The sequence below is a fragment of the Pyrus communis genome, chromosome 12 (assembly GCF_963583255.1).
Source record: "Pyrus communis chromosome 12, drPyrComm1.1, whole genome shotgun sequence".
Taxonomy (NCBI): Eukaryota; Viridiplantae; Streptophyta; class Magnoliopsida; order Rosales; family Rosaceae; genus Pyrus; species Pyrus communis.
Window position 1 is genome coordinate 24244922 of NC_084814.1, and position 20033 is coordinate 24264954.

The 20033-nt window shown below is 38.8% G+C and overlaps 6 protein-coding genes across 6 annotated transcripts; 3 read left to right on the forward strand and 3 right to left on the reverse strand.

The window, feature by feature from the left end:
• Nucleotides 1-211: 211 nt before the first annotated feature.
• Nucleotides 212-1850, reverse strand: LOC137711273 (H/ACA ribonucleoprotein complex subunit 2-like protein). Its single transcript, XM_068450506.1, has 4 exons — nt 1645-1850; nt 1436-1505; nt 773-878; nt 212-569 (listed from the first exon to the last, which is right to left on the reverse strand). Exons 1-4 carry the CDS (start codon nt 1778-1780, stop codon nt 408-410), a joined length of 474 nt encoding a protein of 157 aa, XP_068306607.1. The 5' UTR covers nt 1781-1850; the 3' UTR covers nt 212-407.
• A 209-nt stretch (nt 1851-2059) lies between these two features.
• Nucleotides 2060-7168, forward strand: LOC137710292 (phenylalanine--tRNA ligase beta subunit, cytoplasmic-like). Its single transcript, XM_068449224.1, has 19 exons — nt 2060-2214; nt 2317-2372; nt 2470-2576; nt 2741-2870; nt 2959-3074; nt 3534-3600; nt 3893-3934; nt 4070-4111; nt 4317-4393; nt 4601-4727; nt 4814-4981; nt 5166-5282; nt 5371-5490; nt 5603-5812; nt 5972-6079; nt 6190-6285; nt 6371-6454; nt 6607-6693; nt 6831-7168. The coding sequence occupies exons 1-18, from the start codon at nt 2157-2159 to the stop codon at nt 6673-6675; spliced, it is 1794 nt and encodes a 597-aa protein (XP_068305325.1). The 5' UTR covers nt 2060-2156; the 3' UTR covers nt 6676-6693; nt 6831-7168.
• A 793-nt stretch (nt 7169-7961) lies between these two features.
• Nucleotides 7962-10064, reverse strand: LOC137709878 (protein MIS12 homolog). Its single transcript, XM_068448857.1, has 7 exons — nt 9875-10064; nt 9700-9757; nt 9197-9316; nt 8991-9101; nt 8751-8889; nt 8132-8267; nt 7962-8025 (listed from the first exon to the last, which is right to left on the reverse strand). Exons 1-7 carry the CDS (start codon nt 9994-9996, stop codon nt 7962-7964), a joined length of 750 nt encoding a protein of 249 aa, XP_068304958.1. The 5' UTR covers nt 9997-10064.
• An 843-nt stretch (nt 10065-10907) lies between these two features.
• LOC137710480 (plant cysteine oxidase 3-like) lies at nt 10908-13623 on the forward strand. The gene is made up of 6 exons (XM_068449512.1): nt 10908-11141; nt 12065-12216; nt 12320-12476; nt 12783-12981; nt 13083-13203; nt 13289-13623. Exons 1-6 carry the CDS (start codon nt 11024-11026, stop codon nt 13358-13360), a joined length of 819 nt encoding a protein of 272 aa, XP_068305613.1. The 5' UTR covers nt 10908-11023; the 3' UTR covers nt 13361-13623.
• Nucleotides 13624-13750: 127 nt separating this feature from the next.
• On the reverse strand, nt 13751-16636 carry LOC137710479 (enolase 1, chloroplastic-like). The gene is made up of 7 exons (XM_068449511.1): nt 16065-16636; nt 15333-15640; nt 15057-15211; nt 14646-14963; nt 14403-14549; nt 14264-14314; nt 13751-14133 (listed from the first exon to the last, which is right to left on the reverse strand). Exons 1-7 carry the CDS (start codon nt 16487-16489, stop codon nt 14068-14070), a joined length of 1470 nt encoding a protein of 489 aa, XP_068305612.1. The 5' UTR covers nt 16490-16636; the 3' UTR covers nt 13751-14067.
• Nucleotides 16637-17747: 1111 nt separating this feature from the next.
• LOC137709668 (tetraspanin-11-like) lies at nt 17748-19561 on the forward strand. Its single transcript, XM_068448654.1, has 2 exons — nt 17748-18388; nt 19121-19561. The coding sequence occupies exons 1-2, from the start codon at nt 17885-17887 to the stop codon at nt 19430-19432; spliced, it is 816 nt and encodes a 271-aa protein (XP_068304755.1). The 5' UTR covers nt 17748-17884; the 3' UTR covers nt 19433-19561.
• Nucleotides 19562-20033: the final 472 nt, after the last annotated feature.

Genomic DNA, 20033 nt, shown 5'->3' on the forward strand with positions numbered 1-20033 from the left:
TTTTGCTTGATATCTTGTATTCTGCATAGAAATGGAAGATCTGGCAATTCATAATTTCATTTGGTTCTTATATTTCGACTTTTAATCCGAGCGTCTGGACGCACACGGTTGAAGTTGAATTAATTCATCCAAGTGTTAGCTCCAAAAGGTGTTTAATTTATCAGGGGCAGGTCAAATATATATAACAAATGCAGAATATATAAGAACAGAATAACTCAGAACCCGTATCGCCGGCTAAATTATGATCTCATATCTAATCCAACTCCGCTTAACGTTCAACTTCAGTAGTTACACAAAACAAGCACATTCTAAAATTTTCTAAACGAAGTACAACGGCAGGCATTCAGAGGCCACAAAAAGAAAAAACCTCAAATAAGATGGTACAAGGGCAAGTTTTTTCCCAGCCTTCAGAAAAGGTTGGCGTGAAGTTCTTTGACCTCTCCTACAACTTCGTCGTAATTTTCCTTTATTTTATCTTCATCCTCTTGGGAGAGTGCCCCCTTGTTAGGCTTGGTTGTCACCAGGACACAGCAAGTTGGCCTCTTGGTGGCACCGGCATTTGCAAGATCCTGGAGACAAGATTCACAATACTAGCATTAGAGCGTTTTTTATCAATGAACCCGATAGGTGATAACGTTAATGAATGCTCAGATATTGCATAATATAATGTATAATGTGCAATGAATTGATAAGGTAAATTTCCAAAACTATAAGGAACAGAAAAGACATGTTGAACGATATGGTGAAGAAAGATAGTGTTGAGTAAACTTACTTCTTTTGAAGGCACGTAAACATATGGAATTTCAGCCTCTTCACATAAGATTGGAACATGAGTGATCACATCAATAGGCGAAATGTTCCCAGCTATAACACAAAACCTGCACTCCAGCACACGTTACACAAAAAATCATTAAAACATTCATAAAGTAACTCGAGTGCAATCTATATGCTAAGCCACTTATATCTCTAGGAACTTATAAACTAATGATTCCATTTGAGCAACCATCTATGATCCAAGAAATGCATAGATCAACTAGAGCTAGCAGATGAAGCCGAATTTTTGCAACAGATAAATACATTGATCGTGCGATATCTACAGTACAAAGATTTCCAATTAAGTTCCTACCCTCCCAATAAGTTTACTCCAAAACACTTCCCTCAATACTCATAATGTAGCCTTCTAAATCACATTAAAATTGGATAAGTCGACCGCAATGTCTTACTAAACCATTTTTCTGCACTCCATTCCAAGTGAAGAAAAGCAAACGAAAACCTCAAATCTACTAACAAAGTTGCGTCCTTTCCAATTCAATCTACTAACAAAGGTGTGTCCTTTCCAATTCAATACAGTTTTTTCAACAATAAAATCGATTTCCCAATACAAATTAGCAAAGTAAAAAGATAAAATCGATAAAAAAAAAAAAAAAACACTGACCCCTTTTGGCCACGCCTTATGCTTTTCACCACTTCCTTCACTCCCCTCTTCAAGCATTTGTGCTCAGCAGCTACAGGAAAAACAACAATATCATCAAACTTTCACCCATATGCAAAATATCTATATACACATTATATACATGCATATATTCATACACATTTATACAGGCATTATAATACGTATATCCGTATGTATGTATGCGTGTATACCTTTACGGACGAGCTTGAGTGTTCGTTTGCAGAGCTTCTTTCCGGCGAGCGGTTTGGCTACCGGAGCGAGAGCCTGCAGCTTCTTCTTCTCCCTCTCCTTCTGCGCTGACTTCTCTACTTCGCTATCGCTTCCCATCTCTCTCTCTCCTCCTATCTTTTTTCTCTCTAAGATTTCTGGAGACTGGGATTTTTCACTCTCATCCGAGTCTCGCAGAAACGTCAAACGCCAATGGAGATTAGGGTTTTATTCATTTTATTGCAAGGGTTTAAGGAATTATGGGCCTCGGGGTGGCCTCGAACAATGGACATATTTGGGCCGTAACCCAATAGAGGCACCTATAAGGCCCAAATTTTGGTCCAATATAAATAATCCAGTAGGCCCAAAGAAAAATAAAAACAGGCATACCATCGGAAAAGTCCGAAGCTTAGGGTTTTGCGTATCTCTCTTGTGCTGGCAGTCTCTGCGTAAGAGCTATCATCGGAGAGAGACTCAGAGTCCTCAAACGTCCGCCATGCCTACCGTCGGCGTCGGCCGCGATCGTCTGTATGCAGCTCTAGGAAAAACATACAGTGAGCTCTCTCTCTCTCTCTCTCTCCATTTAATCGATGCATTTACCTGTGAATTCCGAAATTCACACTTTCTCTCTGCGGTGTTGAATTTGAATCTGACAGCTCAGGAGGAGTTCGAGGAGTTATGCTTCGACTTCGGCATCGAGCTCGATGACGTCGTAAGCAGTTTTCACAGTCTCTAATCTTTGTTTAATTTAATTTAATTTAATTTTTGCTTAATTTATCTGATTTATCGTGATTATTGTGTGTTTGTAGACGACTGAGAAAGCAATTATTCGGAAAGAGAAACATTTGGATGATGAAGGCGGCAAAGGCGACGAAGACGAAGAAGTTATCTACAAAATCGAAGTTCCGGCGAATAGGTACATTGTTATTTTTCGATTTCTTTTTCTGTGTTGAATTACGAGTTTACTAGTGTTTGTTTGATTTGAAACTAGAATTTACTTAATCGGATTGGTTTTGTGAATTGATGTCTTATCATACTCCATGGGTTTTAGTACAATGTTGTTGTTTGATTTGTATGTAGATACGATTTGCTTTGCCTCGAAGGGATTGCTCAATCGCTGCGTGTTTTCAATGGGCAAGAGGACATTCCAACGTATAAGTTGGCGAACATTAGTAAGGAGTCGATGATTAAAATGCATGTGAAATCAGAGGTAACTATATTACGGGAAAGGAATATTGTAGGTGGTTTTAGTTGATGGTGATATTGTTGAGCTTACAAAGGCGTCTATCTGCTTGCAGACTTCTTCCATACGCCCCTTTGTTGTCTGTGCTGTTTTAAGAGGTGTAACATTTGATGAAGCGAGTTATAACAGCTTCATTGATCTCCAAGACAAGCTCCATCAAAATATCTGCCGGTAATCTTTTCTGACTCATAGATTTGATTCTGCCGGTAATCTATTCTGACTCATAGATTTGATTTTTGATTTAGTTTGGCATGTTCTCATTTGTGCCAATCTCATTTGTATTACGTTCCACGCCTATCTCTTGGACTAGGCCAATCCATCTGATCTTAAGGACCCTTTGATGAATCCTTGTTTCTTTTCTCGTCTTGCTATGCTGTATTGGAGCAGCTTAGGATATAAATCACTTCAAGTTTATCATAGAAACGGATGACTCAGTTTAAACTAGATTAAGATAAGAGTATAAAAAATCAGAGTATTTCATTAATTAATTTAAATGCTTGAAGGGTAGGAATAACAAGACAAATCAGACTGAATTCATCAACTTACGATAAGAGCTAATGCTGGTCATTTGTCCAAAGATCGTCCGTGGTTTTTCAGCTCTAGTGTTCACACCTGTTGTCTATTTTACAGGCGAAGAACCCTAGTTGCCATTGGGACTCATGACTTGGACACATTACAAGCCCCTTTCACATATGAAGTGAGCTTTTGAAACTTGTTCACTTTGCTACTTTATTATATTCTGGATTTCTTTTACGAAGGTTCATTTGGTTTTGGATTTTATTGTAAAATTATGGTAATGGTTTAGATTCTTTATTGAAACTTATGGTTCTTGGAATGAAAAGTAGAAATTTCTGTCTTAAGCAAAGATTTCTTGGTACAGCATGCATTTCAATGAAAGTATTTTCATGTTCTTTTTTTATTGTTAATTGTACTTTTCACGTACACAATCCAATACTACTTGTGGCTTACAATTCTCTTTCCATGTTCAGGCTTTGCCACCTTCAAGCATAAATTTTGTGCCTTTGAAACAGGTAATTCTTTAAATTTTATGCTATTGCCAATTAATTGAAAATTTAGTAACAACTCTGATTCTTTAAATAGTTTGTTAGCTCTAATATCATGTTGTTTTGATTTTTAATATCATGTTGTTTTGATTTTTACATTAGGTGAAGAACTTCAGAGCAGATGAGCTCATGGAATTTTATAAAGTGAGTTCCTAACTGCGTGGTTCTTAATTTTATCTTCTTTTTCCCCTTTTTGGGGATGGGTTATAGTTTGTCCAAACCAAACAACAAATAGAATTTTAGAAACCATTTCCATAATAGCTAATTTGCACAAATCTTTTCCATAATTTCCTTTTTACCATGACCTAATAATATCGTGATCCATGTTTTTACCATTGTATTCTTGCAGTCGGATTTGAAGCTGAAGAAGTTCTTGCACATAATAGAGAACTCGCCTGTGTTTCCTGTTTTATATGATCACAAGAGGTATGATATTTTCTTTCTCATACATTGATTATTTTGACATTTCTCATCATCTTTTAACTACCTCCTCCCCTTTTCCTAGTGTTGAAAAGCTTAACTTTGTTGGGATTTTTTCAATGACTGCTTGTGTAACATAGTGTTGATAACTTTATATATATGGCTTTGTATTTCTTTAAATCTTGATAAGTGATATTCCGTTTATTTTGGCAGAACTGTTTTGTCTTTACCGCCCATTATTAATGGTGCACATTCAGCAATCACATTAAAGACAAAGAATGTTTTCGTAGAATGTACAGCCACTGATTTGACAAAAGCCAAGATTGTTCTGAACACAATAGTAAGAACCTGAAATTTTATAACGCATTTATTTCCTAGTTTTTGGTTCACATGTCAGTGGACGATGGCATAACCTTTTTCCTTTAGGTAACGGCATTTTCAGCATATTGCGAAAGGAAATTTGAGATTGAACCAGTTGAAGTGTTATATTCTGATGGAAGCTCACATGTTTATCCTGATTTATCCATCTACAACATGGATGTTTCTCTATCTTATGTCAATAGTTATGCTGGAGTATCTTTGGAAGCAAAAGAGGTATATCAATAACCGCATGTTACTTTTTCCATTTTCATTCTTTAATATTGCTTACTGCATCCAATAATGTTTTTATTTGCGTAATCATATTTTGCAGGAATAATGCTGTTTTCATGAAGTATAGCAGATTTAGTTGATATACTGCATCCTTTTGCTTTTCTCATCATTCTTTATTATTGTGTAGGTTACTGGTCTGTTGAAGAGGATGCAATTGCATGCTGAGCAATCTAAATCTGACAATATTACTGTATCTGTACCTCCAACCAGAAGTGACATTCTTCACCCTTGTGATGTTGTGGAGGTATAATTAGTCATGGCGATCTCACTGGCTTAATAAACCAAACTCTTTTCCCCGTTTTTCTTGACAAAGTATACTCTTTTGTGTTTAGGATGTTGCAATTGCATATGGATACAATAATATTCCAATGAGAAAGCATATTCCAACGAGCGAGCCTGTTTCTTTGAAGCCACTAGCCTTGAATGAGTTCACTGAACTCATCAGATCGGAGGTTTGTAATAAAGATTTGTCAGTTGATACATAACAGTTTTAAGTTGTACCTTATACTTAATGGAAGTGTGGCTTATTCTAATTTCTTTTGTGTTGCTTCAAACTTGTGTTAGATTGCAATGAATGGGTTTACAGAGGTCTTGACATTCATATTGGGCTCGTGGAAAGAAAACTTCCCAATGTTAAGATGTAAAGATGACAAATCGAAGGCTGTGGTCATTGGTAATCCCCGCTCATCTGATTGTGAGCTTGTCAGAACGAGTCTGATGCCTGGCATTTTGAAAACTGTTAATAACAACAAAGATCATCCGAAGCCCATAAAGGTATATGTGTTACAAAGTTATCTTCTACAATATATTTTCTCTTCTGGGGTTGCACTTTTTTTACCCTTTTCTGATAAGTTATTGAAGGAATTATAGCAAGGATGGATATAACTCTTTTTACATTGTAACTTTTCATTTTTTTATTTTATTTTGTTATAGATTTTTGAAGTGGGTGATATAGTACTATTGGATGAGAAGACAGATGTTGGTGCAAGAAATCGTTGCCAACTAGCAGCTCTGTACTGCGGTGCTACGTCTGGGTTAGAGGTACAATACTGAACATCCTGGTGCATACTGTTGGTTTGTCCTACTTTAGAACCTAGTGACATTTACGAATAATAATTACATATTGCTTACCTTTGCTTTCTGATCTGCAGTTGATACATGGCCTGGTGGACAGAATTATGGAAGCGGTTGGGGCTTCTTTTGTTCCTCTTGGTGACAATACAGGATACTTCATTGAGACTTCAGATGTGAGTATATCTTTTACTTTTGTCTTTTGCTAGCTCTTTTGGGTTGGTATGGATGATTTACATGTAATTTTGACATGTCCTGAAGGATCCCGAGTTTCTTCCGGGGAGACAAGCGAGCATCATCTATAAAGGGAAGCGCATTGGAGTTTTTGGCATTTTTCATCCTGAGGTACATATCAGAACTTAATTTTTTGACAAGGCTATAGCTACGGGATTAGATTCTGTACTATATGTATAAACTTTCCCCATTCCTGCTTTGAGTTAATCGCGATTGATAGTCGATTTCTACTACCTTAATTGTGTATTTTTGTGTCTTTTCAGGTGTTAAACAACTTTGATATTCCTGATCCGTGCTCCTATGTAGAACTTAACGTTGAGAGCTTGTTGTAGGTCTCTATAACAACAAATGTAAGATTCGTCTTTCATTCTTCGCATAGGTTTGTACTTTTTTAAATTAAGATCTTCCTCTCTTCTTCTCTTGCATTGCATGCACATCTGCTTTGCCTAGCTCATTTTCGTAACTTTTATTTTTGGTAAAATTGCAGGTACATTTGTCTGGTACCTAGTTGCAGCTGACTACTGTAAAAGAGATGGTCATTCTTCTGCACGAAGGATTTAATACAAATGCAGGTACATTTATCTAAAAACACCGATTGTAAGATGCATTCATAGTTTCATACAAGCTACTATTTGTTGCCAAACCGTAACGTTGAGTAGAAATCTCTTATTCTCCCTTTAACTTTTGGGTACGGATGGCTACTGGTTTTGCATCGTCGTGCTTTATTTCGGTTTACCATCAAAATTTTCGGGTGACTCTGCCGAGTGCAGTTGTGTACTGAATGTTAAAGAGAGTTGGAAGCTTATCATTTATTTAAATTATTTTCCCCTCAGCCTTCTCACTCCCTAAGGAATGAAAGCCCACATCTGTCCACAAAACTGGATTTTTACCACGTGCGATCATCAAACCAGAGACCAAAGCAGGGCTCGACAGAAGGGAAAGTATCATATGACTTGTTAAGATTCACTTGTAGTTTGCCGATTTAGGATTTTTGTTTATCAAACCGGATCGGATGGCTGCAGAAATCAACGGGAATAAAAAAGTTTGGGGATGCATCCGATAAGAATTGCTAGAGTTTTATCTGGTCGGACAAATATTGAGTTTCATAAAATGGTGGAGAGCCTACTACATTGCTGCAGCCTTTTCTTTCCATCGATGTTTTTTTACCAAGTTTTTCATTTAATCAGAATGGTGTCTCGTCGTGAATATTAAGAAGGATACTTTAACGAAAAACTTTTGATACTATTCATTTTAATGAATAATTACATTTTTATACTAAAAAATCAATTATGATACTATTTATTTTACCTTTTATTTTGTCTTATTGTTAAAACTCAAAGTCTTTAAACTCTTTTCATTAATTTTCCTTATTAAGAAGTTATTGTGTCAAAAGTACCTTCTAAAACGGCTTTGTGGTGGTTTTGTAAATTCACTCGAAATCAATTAAACAAATCGTGGGTTATATCTCATAGTTTGTGTAAAATTCAAATCCGTTGAGATCTTCCATGACCGAAGAAATTCACACATGAAAGTTCACAAGTTTTTCACAAACGACTAAAAATTCTTCCAAGATCTTCCAACCTCGTATCCGAGAAACCTACAAAAATAGGCATGAAGCTCACATGTTTTTCGTATGAGCTATAAACGCTTCAAGATCTTCCAACTTAGCATTACAGAAGCCTGCAAAACAGAGTATAACGTTACAAAATATGGAACTCCAACGCCCTAAAACAAGTTCGACTTGCAAGGTCACTAGTTAAACACGAACATACTCTGTAGCTATTAACTCTGCGACTTTCCATCACAGACCGGTCTCTGTGCTCGTTGTTAATCCAACCGATCTTAAGGCGTTCGGATTCTTCCATCTTTTCGGTCTGCATCTTGCCCACTTCCATCCGAAGTTCTGATGCTATTTTCACCATCTCTGCATCAACCCGTAATCTACTGAACCTTTCGTCTTTACAATGCTTCAAACCGTAGCTCGAGATACAAACTTTTGAATGACTAAATGCATGTATTTTCCTAGCACATTACCAAATGCAGATTTGTCTGCAAAACATATATAAATGTGGAGCGACGAAAGAAAGGAATAAGTTGTAATGCGGGCACCATCGGCAACCTAGCAGCTAGAAAGTTCAAATTTCCAGGACAGAGTACTAATGCTGGCGTTAAAGTGGGGTCGACTATATGAATTTTAGAGCACCATCGTGTTCAGTTTTGTGTCAAGTCTTCCATTATATTGTACAAACATTTAAACATAGTAACTTCGTTGAAGGTTTCAGACACAAGACGGGGAAAAAAGCATAGGGAAATATGTAAATCCATGTTTCCCAATATCATGAGTGAAAAATGGGCGCTAAAAAACTGTAAATTTATACATATTTGGAGGAAGCATTTAGTTACTTACCCTGGAACATCTCATGGTAAGAGTTTAGTTCATATTGTTGCAAGGTCGCATTGACAAGCGCAGAACAACGATCTCTGGAAGCAGACTGTCCTTCTAACGATTGGATCTTTCCATTCAGCGCAGCATTCTCCTTACCAGCCTGCGCACGTATTCCATCGAAGATATGTCAATCAGGACGTCAAGGAGTTCACAATTTCATGCAGACAAGATATATTCTTGCAACTTTAGTATCGTATTTACCTCAGTAAGTTCATTCCTCAACAAATCCAGCTCGGCATCCAGGTCTGCGTCAACGATTGCATTTTGACATAAAGAAGCGTCGACAGGTGGTCCATCGTAGAAAATAACTTTCTTTAGACAACAAATTGTACAAGTTTACAGAACGGAACAATCGGAGTGTGGATAAAAACATAACTGAAAGCATCAATAAACTGAAAAGAACGTACATCCTTGGCCGGGTCGAACCCCTCTGGAACTTGAAAAACGTAGTCAAGGCAGTACTGCTCCCAGACGGCCAGCTTCTTATCAAGATCTGATTGAACCTTTTTGCGGATGATATCAACACCCTACAGAGGAATAAACGAACAAATAAACAAACAAGTAAACCCCACGGGATTATCGAAAAAGATTGCATCTTCTTACTAAGTTCGAATGCAAAGATTATAATCTCCAATCAATTTCCTTTTGGAGGGCGAGCCTTGGCGCAACGGAAAAATTGCTACTTTGTCACCCAAATGTCACGGGTTCGAGTTTCTTTTGTGATCCTCAATCAATTTTCTTTTGTTTTAAAATAATCAAATGTGTAGACAAATACTCTCACTCAAACAGAACAAAGCAAAGAAGTTCATAGAATTTGTGAAAGGAGAAACCTTGGAATTATGAAATAAATTGAAATTAAGCAAATTGGGGAAAAACACAAAAAGATGAAGAGTAGAAATTAGAATTATACCCTGGATAGATCTTGGGCTCTCTCGGTGCCCTCAGTTGTCAGAAAGGTTGATGCTTGTCTGAAAAAAAAAACCCAGAAAAATTTTGATAAATTACAAAAATTCACATCTAATAAGAAAAATAATATAAAATTAATCACAACAAATAATAATTATGATCAATGGAAAGAGATTTACTGGTGGAAATGATCGAAAGCGTCGCCGACCAAGTCATCAGCGACGTTTAAGACGTCGTTGATGAACAGCTGCGGATTCAGATTCAGCGAATTGAAAGCTGCCTCGCTTTCACTGCCTTCCATTCTCGACACACGCAAGCTCTATGCACAGAAACACTCGCAATCACTACACAGAACAGCTCGATTTCCAGATTCGCACTAGGGATTTTCCCGCGCAAAATGTCTGAAATGGCGGGAGGAGAGCGGGAAGGGAAGGGCTTGACTTTAAAATAATAGCAGAATTCGATGCAGCGAGCCGTATTATACACACGTGTACTCGTCTTGCCACGTCAGTAATTCTAAAATACACTGGGTCTCTTTCGAGAAATTCTTTTCGAATCTCTATGTGTGGGGATCCGCGAATAGGAAGATTAGGACTGCTTAATTTTAATTATACAGCCTCCAATTAGTTTATTGTATAAAAATTTAAAATCTTGAACGGTTTAGATCCTTTCTTTCTCTTAAATGGTTCGAATGTCTCGATCTTTGAATTACAGACACAAAAATTTAGAGTGGATCTCTATCCTCGGGTACACAAGAAAGCTAGTGTTCTTCACAAATAGGCACCTGAGAGCTGGCTAATTTATTTATTATATTACACACACTGGCATTGTGTTACTATCTTGCTTTTTGCGAGGGATTTTTTTTTAGTGTGCTAGAAATACAGTTTAGTTCACCAACAACGGAATACCAAATTTAACTTGAGAGCAACTCGACTCACTGGAACAAAAAGACGGAAATAGATTCTCTTCGGATCTCTTTCACCTAATCTTCCTCATCAAACAATCCAGACTTTTGAAATTTGATCCAACGGCTAAAGTTATTATAACTTTTAAAATGAACTTGTGATTTTAGCCGTTTAATCAAATTTCAAGAGTCCAGATTGTTTGATGAGGAGGATTAGGTGGAAAGGATCCGGACATGATCTCTTTCCGCAAAAGACCCCTACATTTCGTACATTCTGCAACACAAACTTTTCTCGCTCCCAAAATTTTCTGTAATTCGTGAGTGGCCACCAGAATGTTTCCAAAATTTCAGAAAGCTACATATAAGATGCGGACGCTTTTACAAAAACGGACCCAATTTTACTGCGTTTCGAAGCCACACAAGCATGGCGAGGAAGGGCTCGAAAGTTCAGGCTCTCTACGAGCTCTGCCAAACGGTATTCACGCCGTCAGGGTGTCCTCCCCCTTCTTCTCCGGCTATCAATAAGCTCCGTTCTGTCCTCGGTACCTTCCCATAAGTTCTTCTTTTTCAAGTTTTAATTAAATTGTTCATCTGATACGTAATTTATTAAAAGTTTGGAACTTTGAAATTGGGTTTGCTTGTTTTGGTGGTGTAATTGAAGAATTGAGTAATATATTTTGTGGGGTTTTGGTGAATTGTAAGAATATATAGATTTTTTCACTAATTACAGTCCAAAGTAACCTTTTTTCAGAATTAACCGAGTTTACCTCATGATGGAGGAATGTCCAGCATTGAATCTGATATATAATTTAGCAGTGAGAATTTGCCTGCAAAGCATGTTTGTGTGATATAATGCGTGCATTGTTGGTCTTGGAACTGCGATTTCAGCTCTAAAAGAAAGATTTTAAATCCAAAGTGCTAACTTTGTTGCTGGTTTGCTTATCGGGGTGAAATCCGGTTGGATCAAGAATCGCATTTCTTTCGTCTTCTCGCCATTTGCAGCGAAGTTGCAATTGTTTTTCCTTTTTTTGATGATATAGTCTTGGTTGATAGGGCTTTGTTGCTTATTGATACTTGAGACCGACGCTACCACTGATATAGATTTGCATATACCGGTGTATGTGGAACAGGAAGCAGCTTGGTTTAGTTTACATAAGGAATGTGGAATGTCTCATTGGTTAATTAATTGACAATAATGTCTTTGCTTTTGTCTTTTGCTGTCGCATACGTTATGTTAATAAATATGTGTATTTTATGCACACTAATCGGATTCCTGCTTAAAACATGCATGAACCCAAAAGATCGTGAGGCCTAACTCAAAGGTGATGACAGTTTCAGTTCCTTCATAACAAATAGAAGACCAGGATACTCAATGTCTCAAATATAATTCACCGTTCCTATACGGTATGGATACACCATATGATAGTATTTGTCTTAATTTTCTGATATTCTTTTGAATTCACAGATGCGATGTCTCCTACTGATGTTGGGCTTAAAGAGGAAAATCAGGATGATGATCGAGGGCTTGGTTTTGTTGGACTTGACCAACTAAAAAGAGTTTCTCGGTGGGCTCAACCAATAACGTACTTGGATATGTATGAAGGTGATAGTTTTACGGTAAGCATATTAAGTTACCATTCGATAAGGAATTTTGGTTCTTCGTTATATTCAAAGCTCTCTGAAGTTTATACTCTCACTTTGAGCAAATGATTTTATGCAGATGTGTATATTCTGTTTTCCTACTTCCTCAGTTATTCCGCTTCATGACCATCCTGGAATGACTGTTTTTAGCAAAGTTCTTTATGGCTCTTTGCACGTGAGATCTTATGATTGGATTGAGCCTGCCCAGGAGATCAAGGGACCAAATTACTTTCCAGGTCTGCTTTTTCATGCAATTTTCAGTACATACTTACAACGATGATTATCAATACACATTGAGCACATCGAATGATCAGAGTTTCTACTGTCGTTTCTGATTGTCCTTTATTTGTTAAGAAAATATAGTAGACAGTGAGCATGGCGAATGATCTGAGTTTCTAGGGTTACAAATGGCGGTTGTAGTGATTTCAAGAAGCTAGGTTTCATGAGAGATATACAACCGTATGCGATGCTCGTGATTTTCATGCTTCAAGGGCTTAAATACGGGAGAACTAATGAGATTATGAAATTGCTCTCCAATGTAGTAAGATTGGCGAAGCTGGCAGTTGACAAGGTTTTAACAGCACCATGTGGGACATCAGTTTTGTATCCAAGGAGTGGGGGCAATCTGCATAATTTCACGGCGGTCACTCCTTGTGCTGTTCTTGACATTCTCACTCCTCCTTACAGAGAAGATGCAGGCAGAAAATGTACCTACTACCGTGACTACCCGTATACTGCCTTTGGTAAGTAACTTTGATTTCTACTTAGGGTTTTCTTTCCTTCGTGAACTTAATACGCATGAATAGAAACACTGATGAGTTTAGCGGTCTGCTGAAAACTGCGGCTACAGAAAACGGAATTAAAATAAAGGATGGTAGAGAAGAGGACTATGCATGGCTTGCTGAGACAGAACCAGATAATCTTTATATGCGCTTGGGAAATTACACAGGGCCGTCTATTCAGGTTTAACTCTTACCAGTATCGTTGGTGATGATCACTAAATGAGCTCATGCTTCTTGTTGTGTTTGGTTTGGCTTTGAAACCCTAGAAAAGGCATTCCTTTGCGGTTGGCCTCAGAAGGCTAACAACAAGGTACCTAAGGCACCAAGAAGCGAATTGAGAAAAGAGCGTGTTGTTAGACGATGATGTCAAGTTTATTGAGTCAAGTCATCCCGCAGTCCCCCTTCTTGCTTGCCTTTGTTAGCCTTCATAACTAACTCGGCGAAGTTGTGATTGTGATGATTGCAATTTGCTACAGAAGTTATTTTGAATGCATCAAAGGATCTTGATTAATATTAGCGATTAGTGAAGCTCTCTCTTTGAGTTTATGTTCGTGATGCTATGTTGTGCCATTCAAACATGGTCACGTCCACACGCGAAAACACATCACAGGACACTCCTCCGATGGTTAATGCTGTCGTTAAAATGACAAAGCGATTTGGGAACTCAAAACACTTTCAAAGGTAAATGATGTTATGCCTCTAAAACATTGCAAGATTTAGTCGACAAGTTGAAATATAATACAGTACATTACATTACAATGCCACACAAGAACTACCAAGTTGAACTGGATGCCTGTCGTTTGACCGGTTCCATATAAACTCATGAAGATGATTGATCGAGACCAGCAACTTATTTATTGACCGAGATGTTTGGATTGAAGACGAAGAAGCCCGGTATCCTATGCCCAGAATTCGGCACTTGGAACTACCCTAATGACACCTAACTTGATAACCTCTATAAAAATTTGTGTAGATTTTCCAGGAAATCTGAATTGGAAGGATGCTTAGATGACTTGGATGAATGATCTGATAAAAATTTCGAAGCTTACGGAGATCTGAAAGCTTCGCCAGCATAACGCACATTGCCGAGTTCCTCTTCAATACGCAGAAGCTGCATCCAAATCAAAACACAGATAAAGAGAGAATTTCAGTCACTCTTCAATTCTAATGCTTTGTACACATTCAGGAAATCAAGTCATAAGTTGATGGTGTTGGAGGTATGGAATCGTTCCAGTTTTTACCTGATTGTACTTGGCCAACCGCTCGCTCCGGCAGGGAGCTCCGGTCTTGATCTATACGGAACAAAATGAAATCCGTCAACTTCGTGTACAAATGAAGTCGAACAGTAGAGAGCATAGTTATAGGACTTAGCCAACAAACCTGTCCACTGGCCAAACCAACGGAAAGATCAGCGATAAAGTTATCTTCAGTTTCTCCACTCCGGTGGCTAACCATGACACCCCAACCTGCAGCTTTCGCGTCGAGTGCTGCCTGAATAGATTCAGTTATTGTGCCAATCTGGTTGACCTGCAATTCAGAGGAAGAAGATGAGCTCGATCAAGATACTCAAATCACAAGGTTGTTACCATTTAACGGAAAACTATTGCGATTAAAAATGCTTGCCTTTAGAAGTAAACCATTGCATGCCTTCTTCTGAATGGCTTCAGCAATTTTTGTTGGATTTGTGACCAACAAGTCATCTCCGACGAGTTGGATATCAACAGAGGACTGAAGTGAAGACCACGAGCTCCAATCGTCTTGGTCGAATGGATCTTCAATAGACACAATCGGGAATTCCTTAATGAACTCCTTGTACAGCTCGCCAAGGTTCGGAGGAGAGAGCGCATGGGCTCCGTCATTTGGTTGTTTCTTAAAGTTGAGATCGTATTTCCCTTCTTTAGTGAGAAATTCTGAGGCTGCAACATCCATTCCGATTTTGATCTGCATCATTGACATTGCTGTGAGTCCACATAACACATTACCATAAGTTCATTTGCAAGAGAAAAAGAATGCCAACGCCTACTACGGTCCTACCTTTCCGGTGTAACCAGCCTTTTCGATAGCATCAATGAGCAAAACCAGTCCCTCCCTGTTATCCTGCACATTGGGAGCAAACCCCCCTTCATCTCCAACATTGCAAGCATCCTGTCCATATTTCGCCTTGATAATTCCCTTTAGTGTATGGTAAACTGTTCCGTGCAAATACATAACACTTTATCAATTATCAACGGTTCAAAAACGCTGAAAACTCACTAATCGATAACAAGTCAAGCGTTCAAAGGCTGGAAATGAATAACAAATCTGACTAACCTTCACTACCCATGCGGAGTGCCTCAGCGAACGAGGATGCACCCACCGGCAAGATCATAAACTCCTGCATTGCCAGATTATTTCCAGCATGGCTGCCTCCATTGATCACATTGAAAGCAGGGACTGGCATAACGAGCTCCTTTATTCCCGACACTTCCTGGATGTGCTTGTACAATGGCACTCCCTTTGCTCCTGCTCCCGCTCTACACACGCTCAGAGATACTCCCAAAATGGCATTGGCCCCCAGTTTCGACTTGTTTGGGGTTCCATCGATTTCCAGCATAAGTGCATCGACCTCATTTTGATTTCTTGGAAAAATGAAACAAAGAGCAAAAATTTCAGAACTTCACACAACAAATACGCCTCAACAATTCATATAAACATAATCAAACAGCTTCTGGAATGGCTAAGAGTGCTTTCAGGCAGCCAAAAATGCTTCAGACACCGTTTGAAAGGACAAATCCCTGTGCTTTCTTGAAAAGCACTTGAATTTTTAGTGAAGATTCCGACATGCTTCTAACAAAATCACTTGGAGCAAGAGCACTTATAAGCATAAGTGCCTACGATAGAAGTCCCCGATGGGCTTCCTAACGGTCCCTTGGTAAATTTTTCTTTAACTTTACCAAAATTAGTGAACTTTTTCTAACATCTATTGCTAAACTATTACTAAACAGAATTAAGAAATGGGTTAACTATAAGAGTGATTAAACAAAATGATTAAGCTTAATTAACCTGACATCGACGCCAATGAGCTTGGGTCCCAAAATCTCATTGATATTCTTCACAGCAGTGAGCACACCTTTCCCGCCGTAGACCGCTTTGTCACCGTCCCTGAGCTCCAACGCCTCGTAGATTCCGGTAGAAGCGCCACTGGGCACGGCCGATCGATACAGATCGTCGGTGACCAGATCAACCTCGACGGTCGGATTGCCCCTGCTATCAATGATCTGCCTCGCCTTCACCGACTTGACCTTGTACTCCTTGGCGACCTTGGAGGCCGCGGTGGGCGCGACGGCGACTGAGCATTGGACGGAGCCTGAACGACGCCGGGCCGGGCAGGGGACCACGGTGGGGAGCTGCTGGGGTCTGGGTTGGGGTTTGGAGGAGAGGAAGGGGTTTTGGAGGAGGTTGGTGGTGGGCTGGGTAGCTAGAGCCATGTTTAAATTTCGAGAGAGAGAGACTTTTAGAGAGAGAAAAGTGTTTGGAGGGTGAGAAAGTTTTGGGGGTAGAGATTTAAAGTGGTGAGAAAGTGTGGGAAAATCCGTCGAGGAGGCGATGAATATAATGTATGTGGGTTGGTTGGTTGGTTGGTTGGTTGGTTGGTGGTGTCGTTTGGACGTTGAGACTGAAGCAGCCAGCTTTGGGAGGGGAAGGTAGAGGGCTGTGCGTCACGTGCGTGCGTGCGCGCGTGGGTTCTGTTGCGAGGTGGCATGCGGGGCCCGTTTAACTACTTTAAATATTTTGGGTCCTGCTCAACTTAAATTTGGACTTTTGAGCCCAAGCCGAAAAAGAAGTTGGTAAGGCATTGATCAGCTTATGGGCCACAACCCAATATAATGAGGGTAAAGTTGTAATTATATCTCTTTGAAACTAAGGATAAAATAAACAAAATTTCTCCAAGAGAAAAATATTTTATCTGCTACCTCAAGAGAAACTTACATAAAATGAGTTGTGTACTCTAGATTTTTTACTAACTCTTGTTCTCTTTTCACCCCAGATAATCCAAGTCCCAAAAGTAATAGAGGATACTCTAACAATCAGTGGCGGATGTACAATAGGACTAAGGTAATCCCAAATTCTCAAGATCATCTGGAGTACGAGAGATATATATGTAAAGGTCTTCCGATGATCTTTTGAATGTTTGGTGCATGTCACTTTTATTGTTGTTGCTTTGTGCTCTGTTTCTATTAAAAACTTGAACCTTTAATACTAAGACTCCCAATAGTCGAATCCTGACAACACCACCTAAAGTAAAAAAATATCTAATACAAGCAAAAATTTACTTTCATTTATGCATAGAAAATAATTATGTAAAAAATATTTGAAATTTCCACGTTGGTTCACGTCGCACTATCAAACCGTCTCCCTCTAAACAGTAGGCGTTCTTCACTACGTGCCTGACTCAGTTTTACACATCCCTTTCAAATTTTGGACTCCCAGAGTTAACCGCAACGGTAAACACGACGTGTCCTATGTATCGTCTCGACACGTGTTGCCTCCACTTTGGAAAACGCGCAAACGGACTCGATGCAACGTGAGAATCCCAAATCCGTAAATAATTCGAAAACCGAGTCCCATTCGGAGACACCCATTCAAAATCAAAAAACCAAAAATTGCAACCGTTTACGTCGTATTAAACTCCTATAAAACAGTTACTTAAACAGATAAGCATACACACAAAAAACGAGTCCTCCTTTCCCTTGCCTCTGCCTCTCTTCGTTTCTCATTGTTTGTTTTCAGTTTTCAAAAGAAACAAGCACCGTCGAATCGAGAATTAGGGTTTCTTGTTTTTCATCATTTCGTTTTCAGTTTTCAGAATACCATTATCAACAATGTTTCGCGTAAGCAACGCGGTGGTGGGGATCTTGAACTTCCTCTTCCTCCTCCTCGGCCTCGCCTCCATCGGGGCCGGGATCTACTTCCAAGTCCACGGCGGCACCCACTGCCAAAAAGTTCTCCAAACTCCGCTCATCATCGGCGGCATCTTCTTCTGCGTGGTGTCCCTTCTAGGGCTCATCGGCTCCTGCTGCCGACTCAACTCTCTCCTCTACATCTACTTAATCGTTGTCTTCGTGGTCATCATCGGGCTCATCGTGTTCACCGTGTTCGCCATTCTCGTGACGAACAAGGGGATAGGGCAGGTGGTTTCCGGGAGAGGGTACAAGGAGTACAAGAGCGGGGACTTCTCGCACTGGATGCAGCATTACGTGGTTAATGATAAGAACTGGGGTCCCATCAAGAGTTGCTTGATCGATGCGCAAATTTGCAAGAGTCTTGGCGGCGACGTTCATGAATCCCAGGCTGAATTCTACAAGAAAAACTTGTCTCCTATACAGGTTAGTTATTTTTCTCGATTTTTAATTTTAATTTATTAATTAACTTAATTATTTAATTATATAATTTTAGGTCTGATTCAATACGTATACACATATATATTCTCGACCAAAAAAAAAATATCAGTAGTGTCACTGGGTCACTATTGAAGTTGATTAGATTAGTGATTGTTTTGGCGAATACGCTCTGTAATTATATAGAATTTAGAGTAAAGTTGCCTATCATTTGTCAAAAAATAATTAGAGTAATATTTATGGCCTGCAGAAAACTGCGGTAAGATTTAATTAGGATAAAAGGGGGTTTAGTCGTATTTGTTTTACATCCATATTTAGAAAATTGTTACAAAATGTTTATTAATTAATCACCATTTTGTTTTTGGATTTGTTTATTTATTTTGGTTGATTACTCCAAAATTAACTCAATAAATTATTATAAAGAGTTCGAGTCCGACCATATAATCAAATAAATGAGTAACTAATTTTTTTTTATGTTTTTGCTTCACATATATTATCAATTTAAAAGTCGTGATTTGTATTTATTTTAGTAATACCACGACAATAGCGTACGTCGTTCGTTGAATGAAAAAATTAATTTGGATTTTGGTTTACATTTTGGATTGCATGCACTGTTAGGGTTTGAGCGTCTACGTTGCGTTACGTACTGATGTGTTCTTAATCAATGATTTTTGCTCATAAAATTTGCACTAACTAATCAAATGTTTATACGATGATCAGTCTGGTTGCTGCAAGCCGCCGTCCTACTGCGGATTCGAGTACAAGAACGCGACGTTCTGGGAAGTTCCCAAAAAAGGGCTTGCAGTCGGAGACAGCGACTGCAAAACGTGGAGCAACGACCAGAAGAAGCTGTGCTACGAGTGCGAGTCGTGCAAGGGAGGAGTGCTGGCAAACATCAGGAAGCAGTGGAGGAACTTGGCCATATTTAACGGGTGTGTTATTGTATTGGTGATTCTCATCTACTGCGTCGGCTGCTGTGCTACCAAGAACAATCGCTTCAGCACTTACAACAAATTTAGAGGCGGCGCTTGATTTGATTAGCTTAATTATGATAGATAATCCATCCCAGCTGTAGTATTAGTTCATACTAATTCAATTATTTTAGTTATTTCAGATGTTGTTTATCATCGTGTAGGATTGATCCTAGCTATGTAGGTGCGTGTAGTGCTGTTGTTTACATTTTTAAGTACTTATTTGATTAGTAAATTACTTAATTAGTACATGCTTGGTTTGTTCACGTGAAAGAGTCTTTTAATTTGATGCATACGCCAAAAAAAGAAATCAATGATGGATATGGATAAGGGGTAAAATGCAAACTTCACCCTTTTATCGGTGAGATATAGGAAAATAAATAAAAAATAAATTTTCGTCGAATGCAATCGATATCGATATTTCTATAAATAAATTTGCATACCAATATGCAGTTAAACGAACAATACACATTCCTTAGTTGCTGGGGACGTGCAATCTTTATCCCTATAGTTCAGGGTGAGAAAGTCCCTTATATTGGCATGAGAACTCATATTATTGATGTTATCCACACCGTCCGTTTTTATGTGGCAACCATTTTGATGCTATCCACACCGTCTATTTTCTTTATGGCTGATGATAATGGGTTTCTCTCTCCAAATTA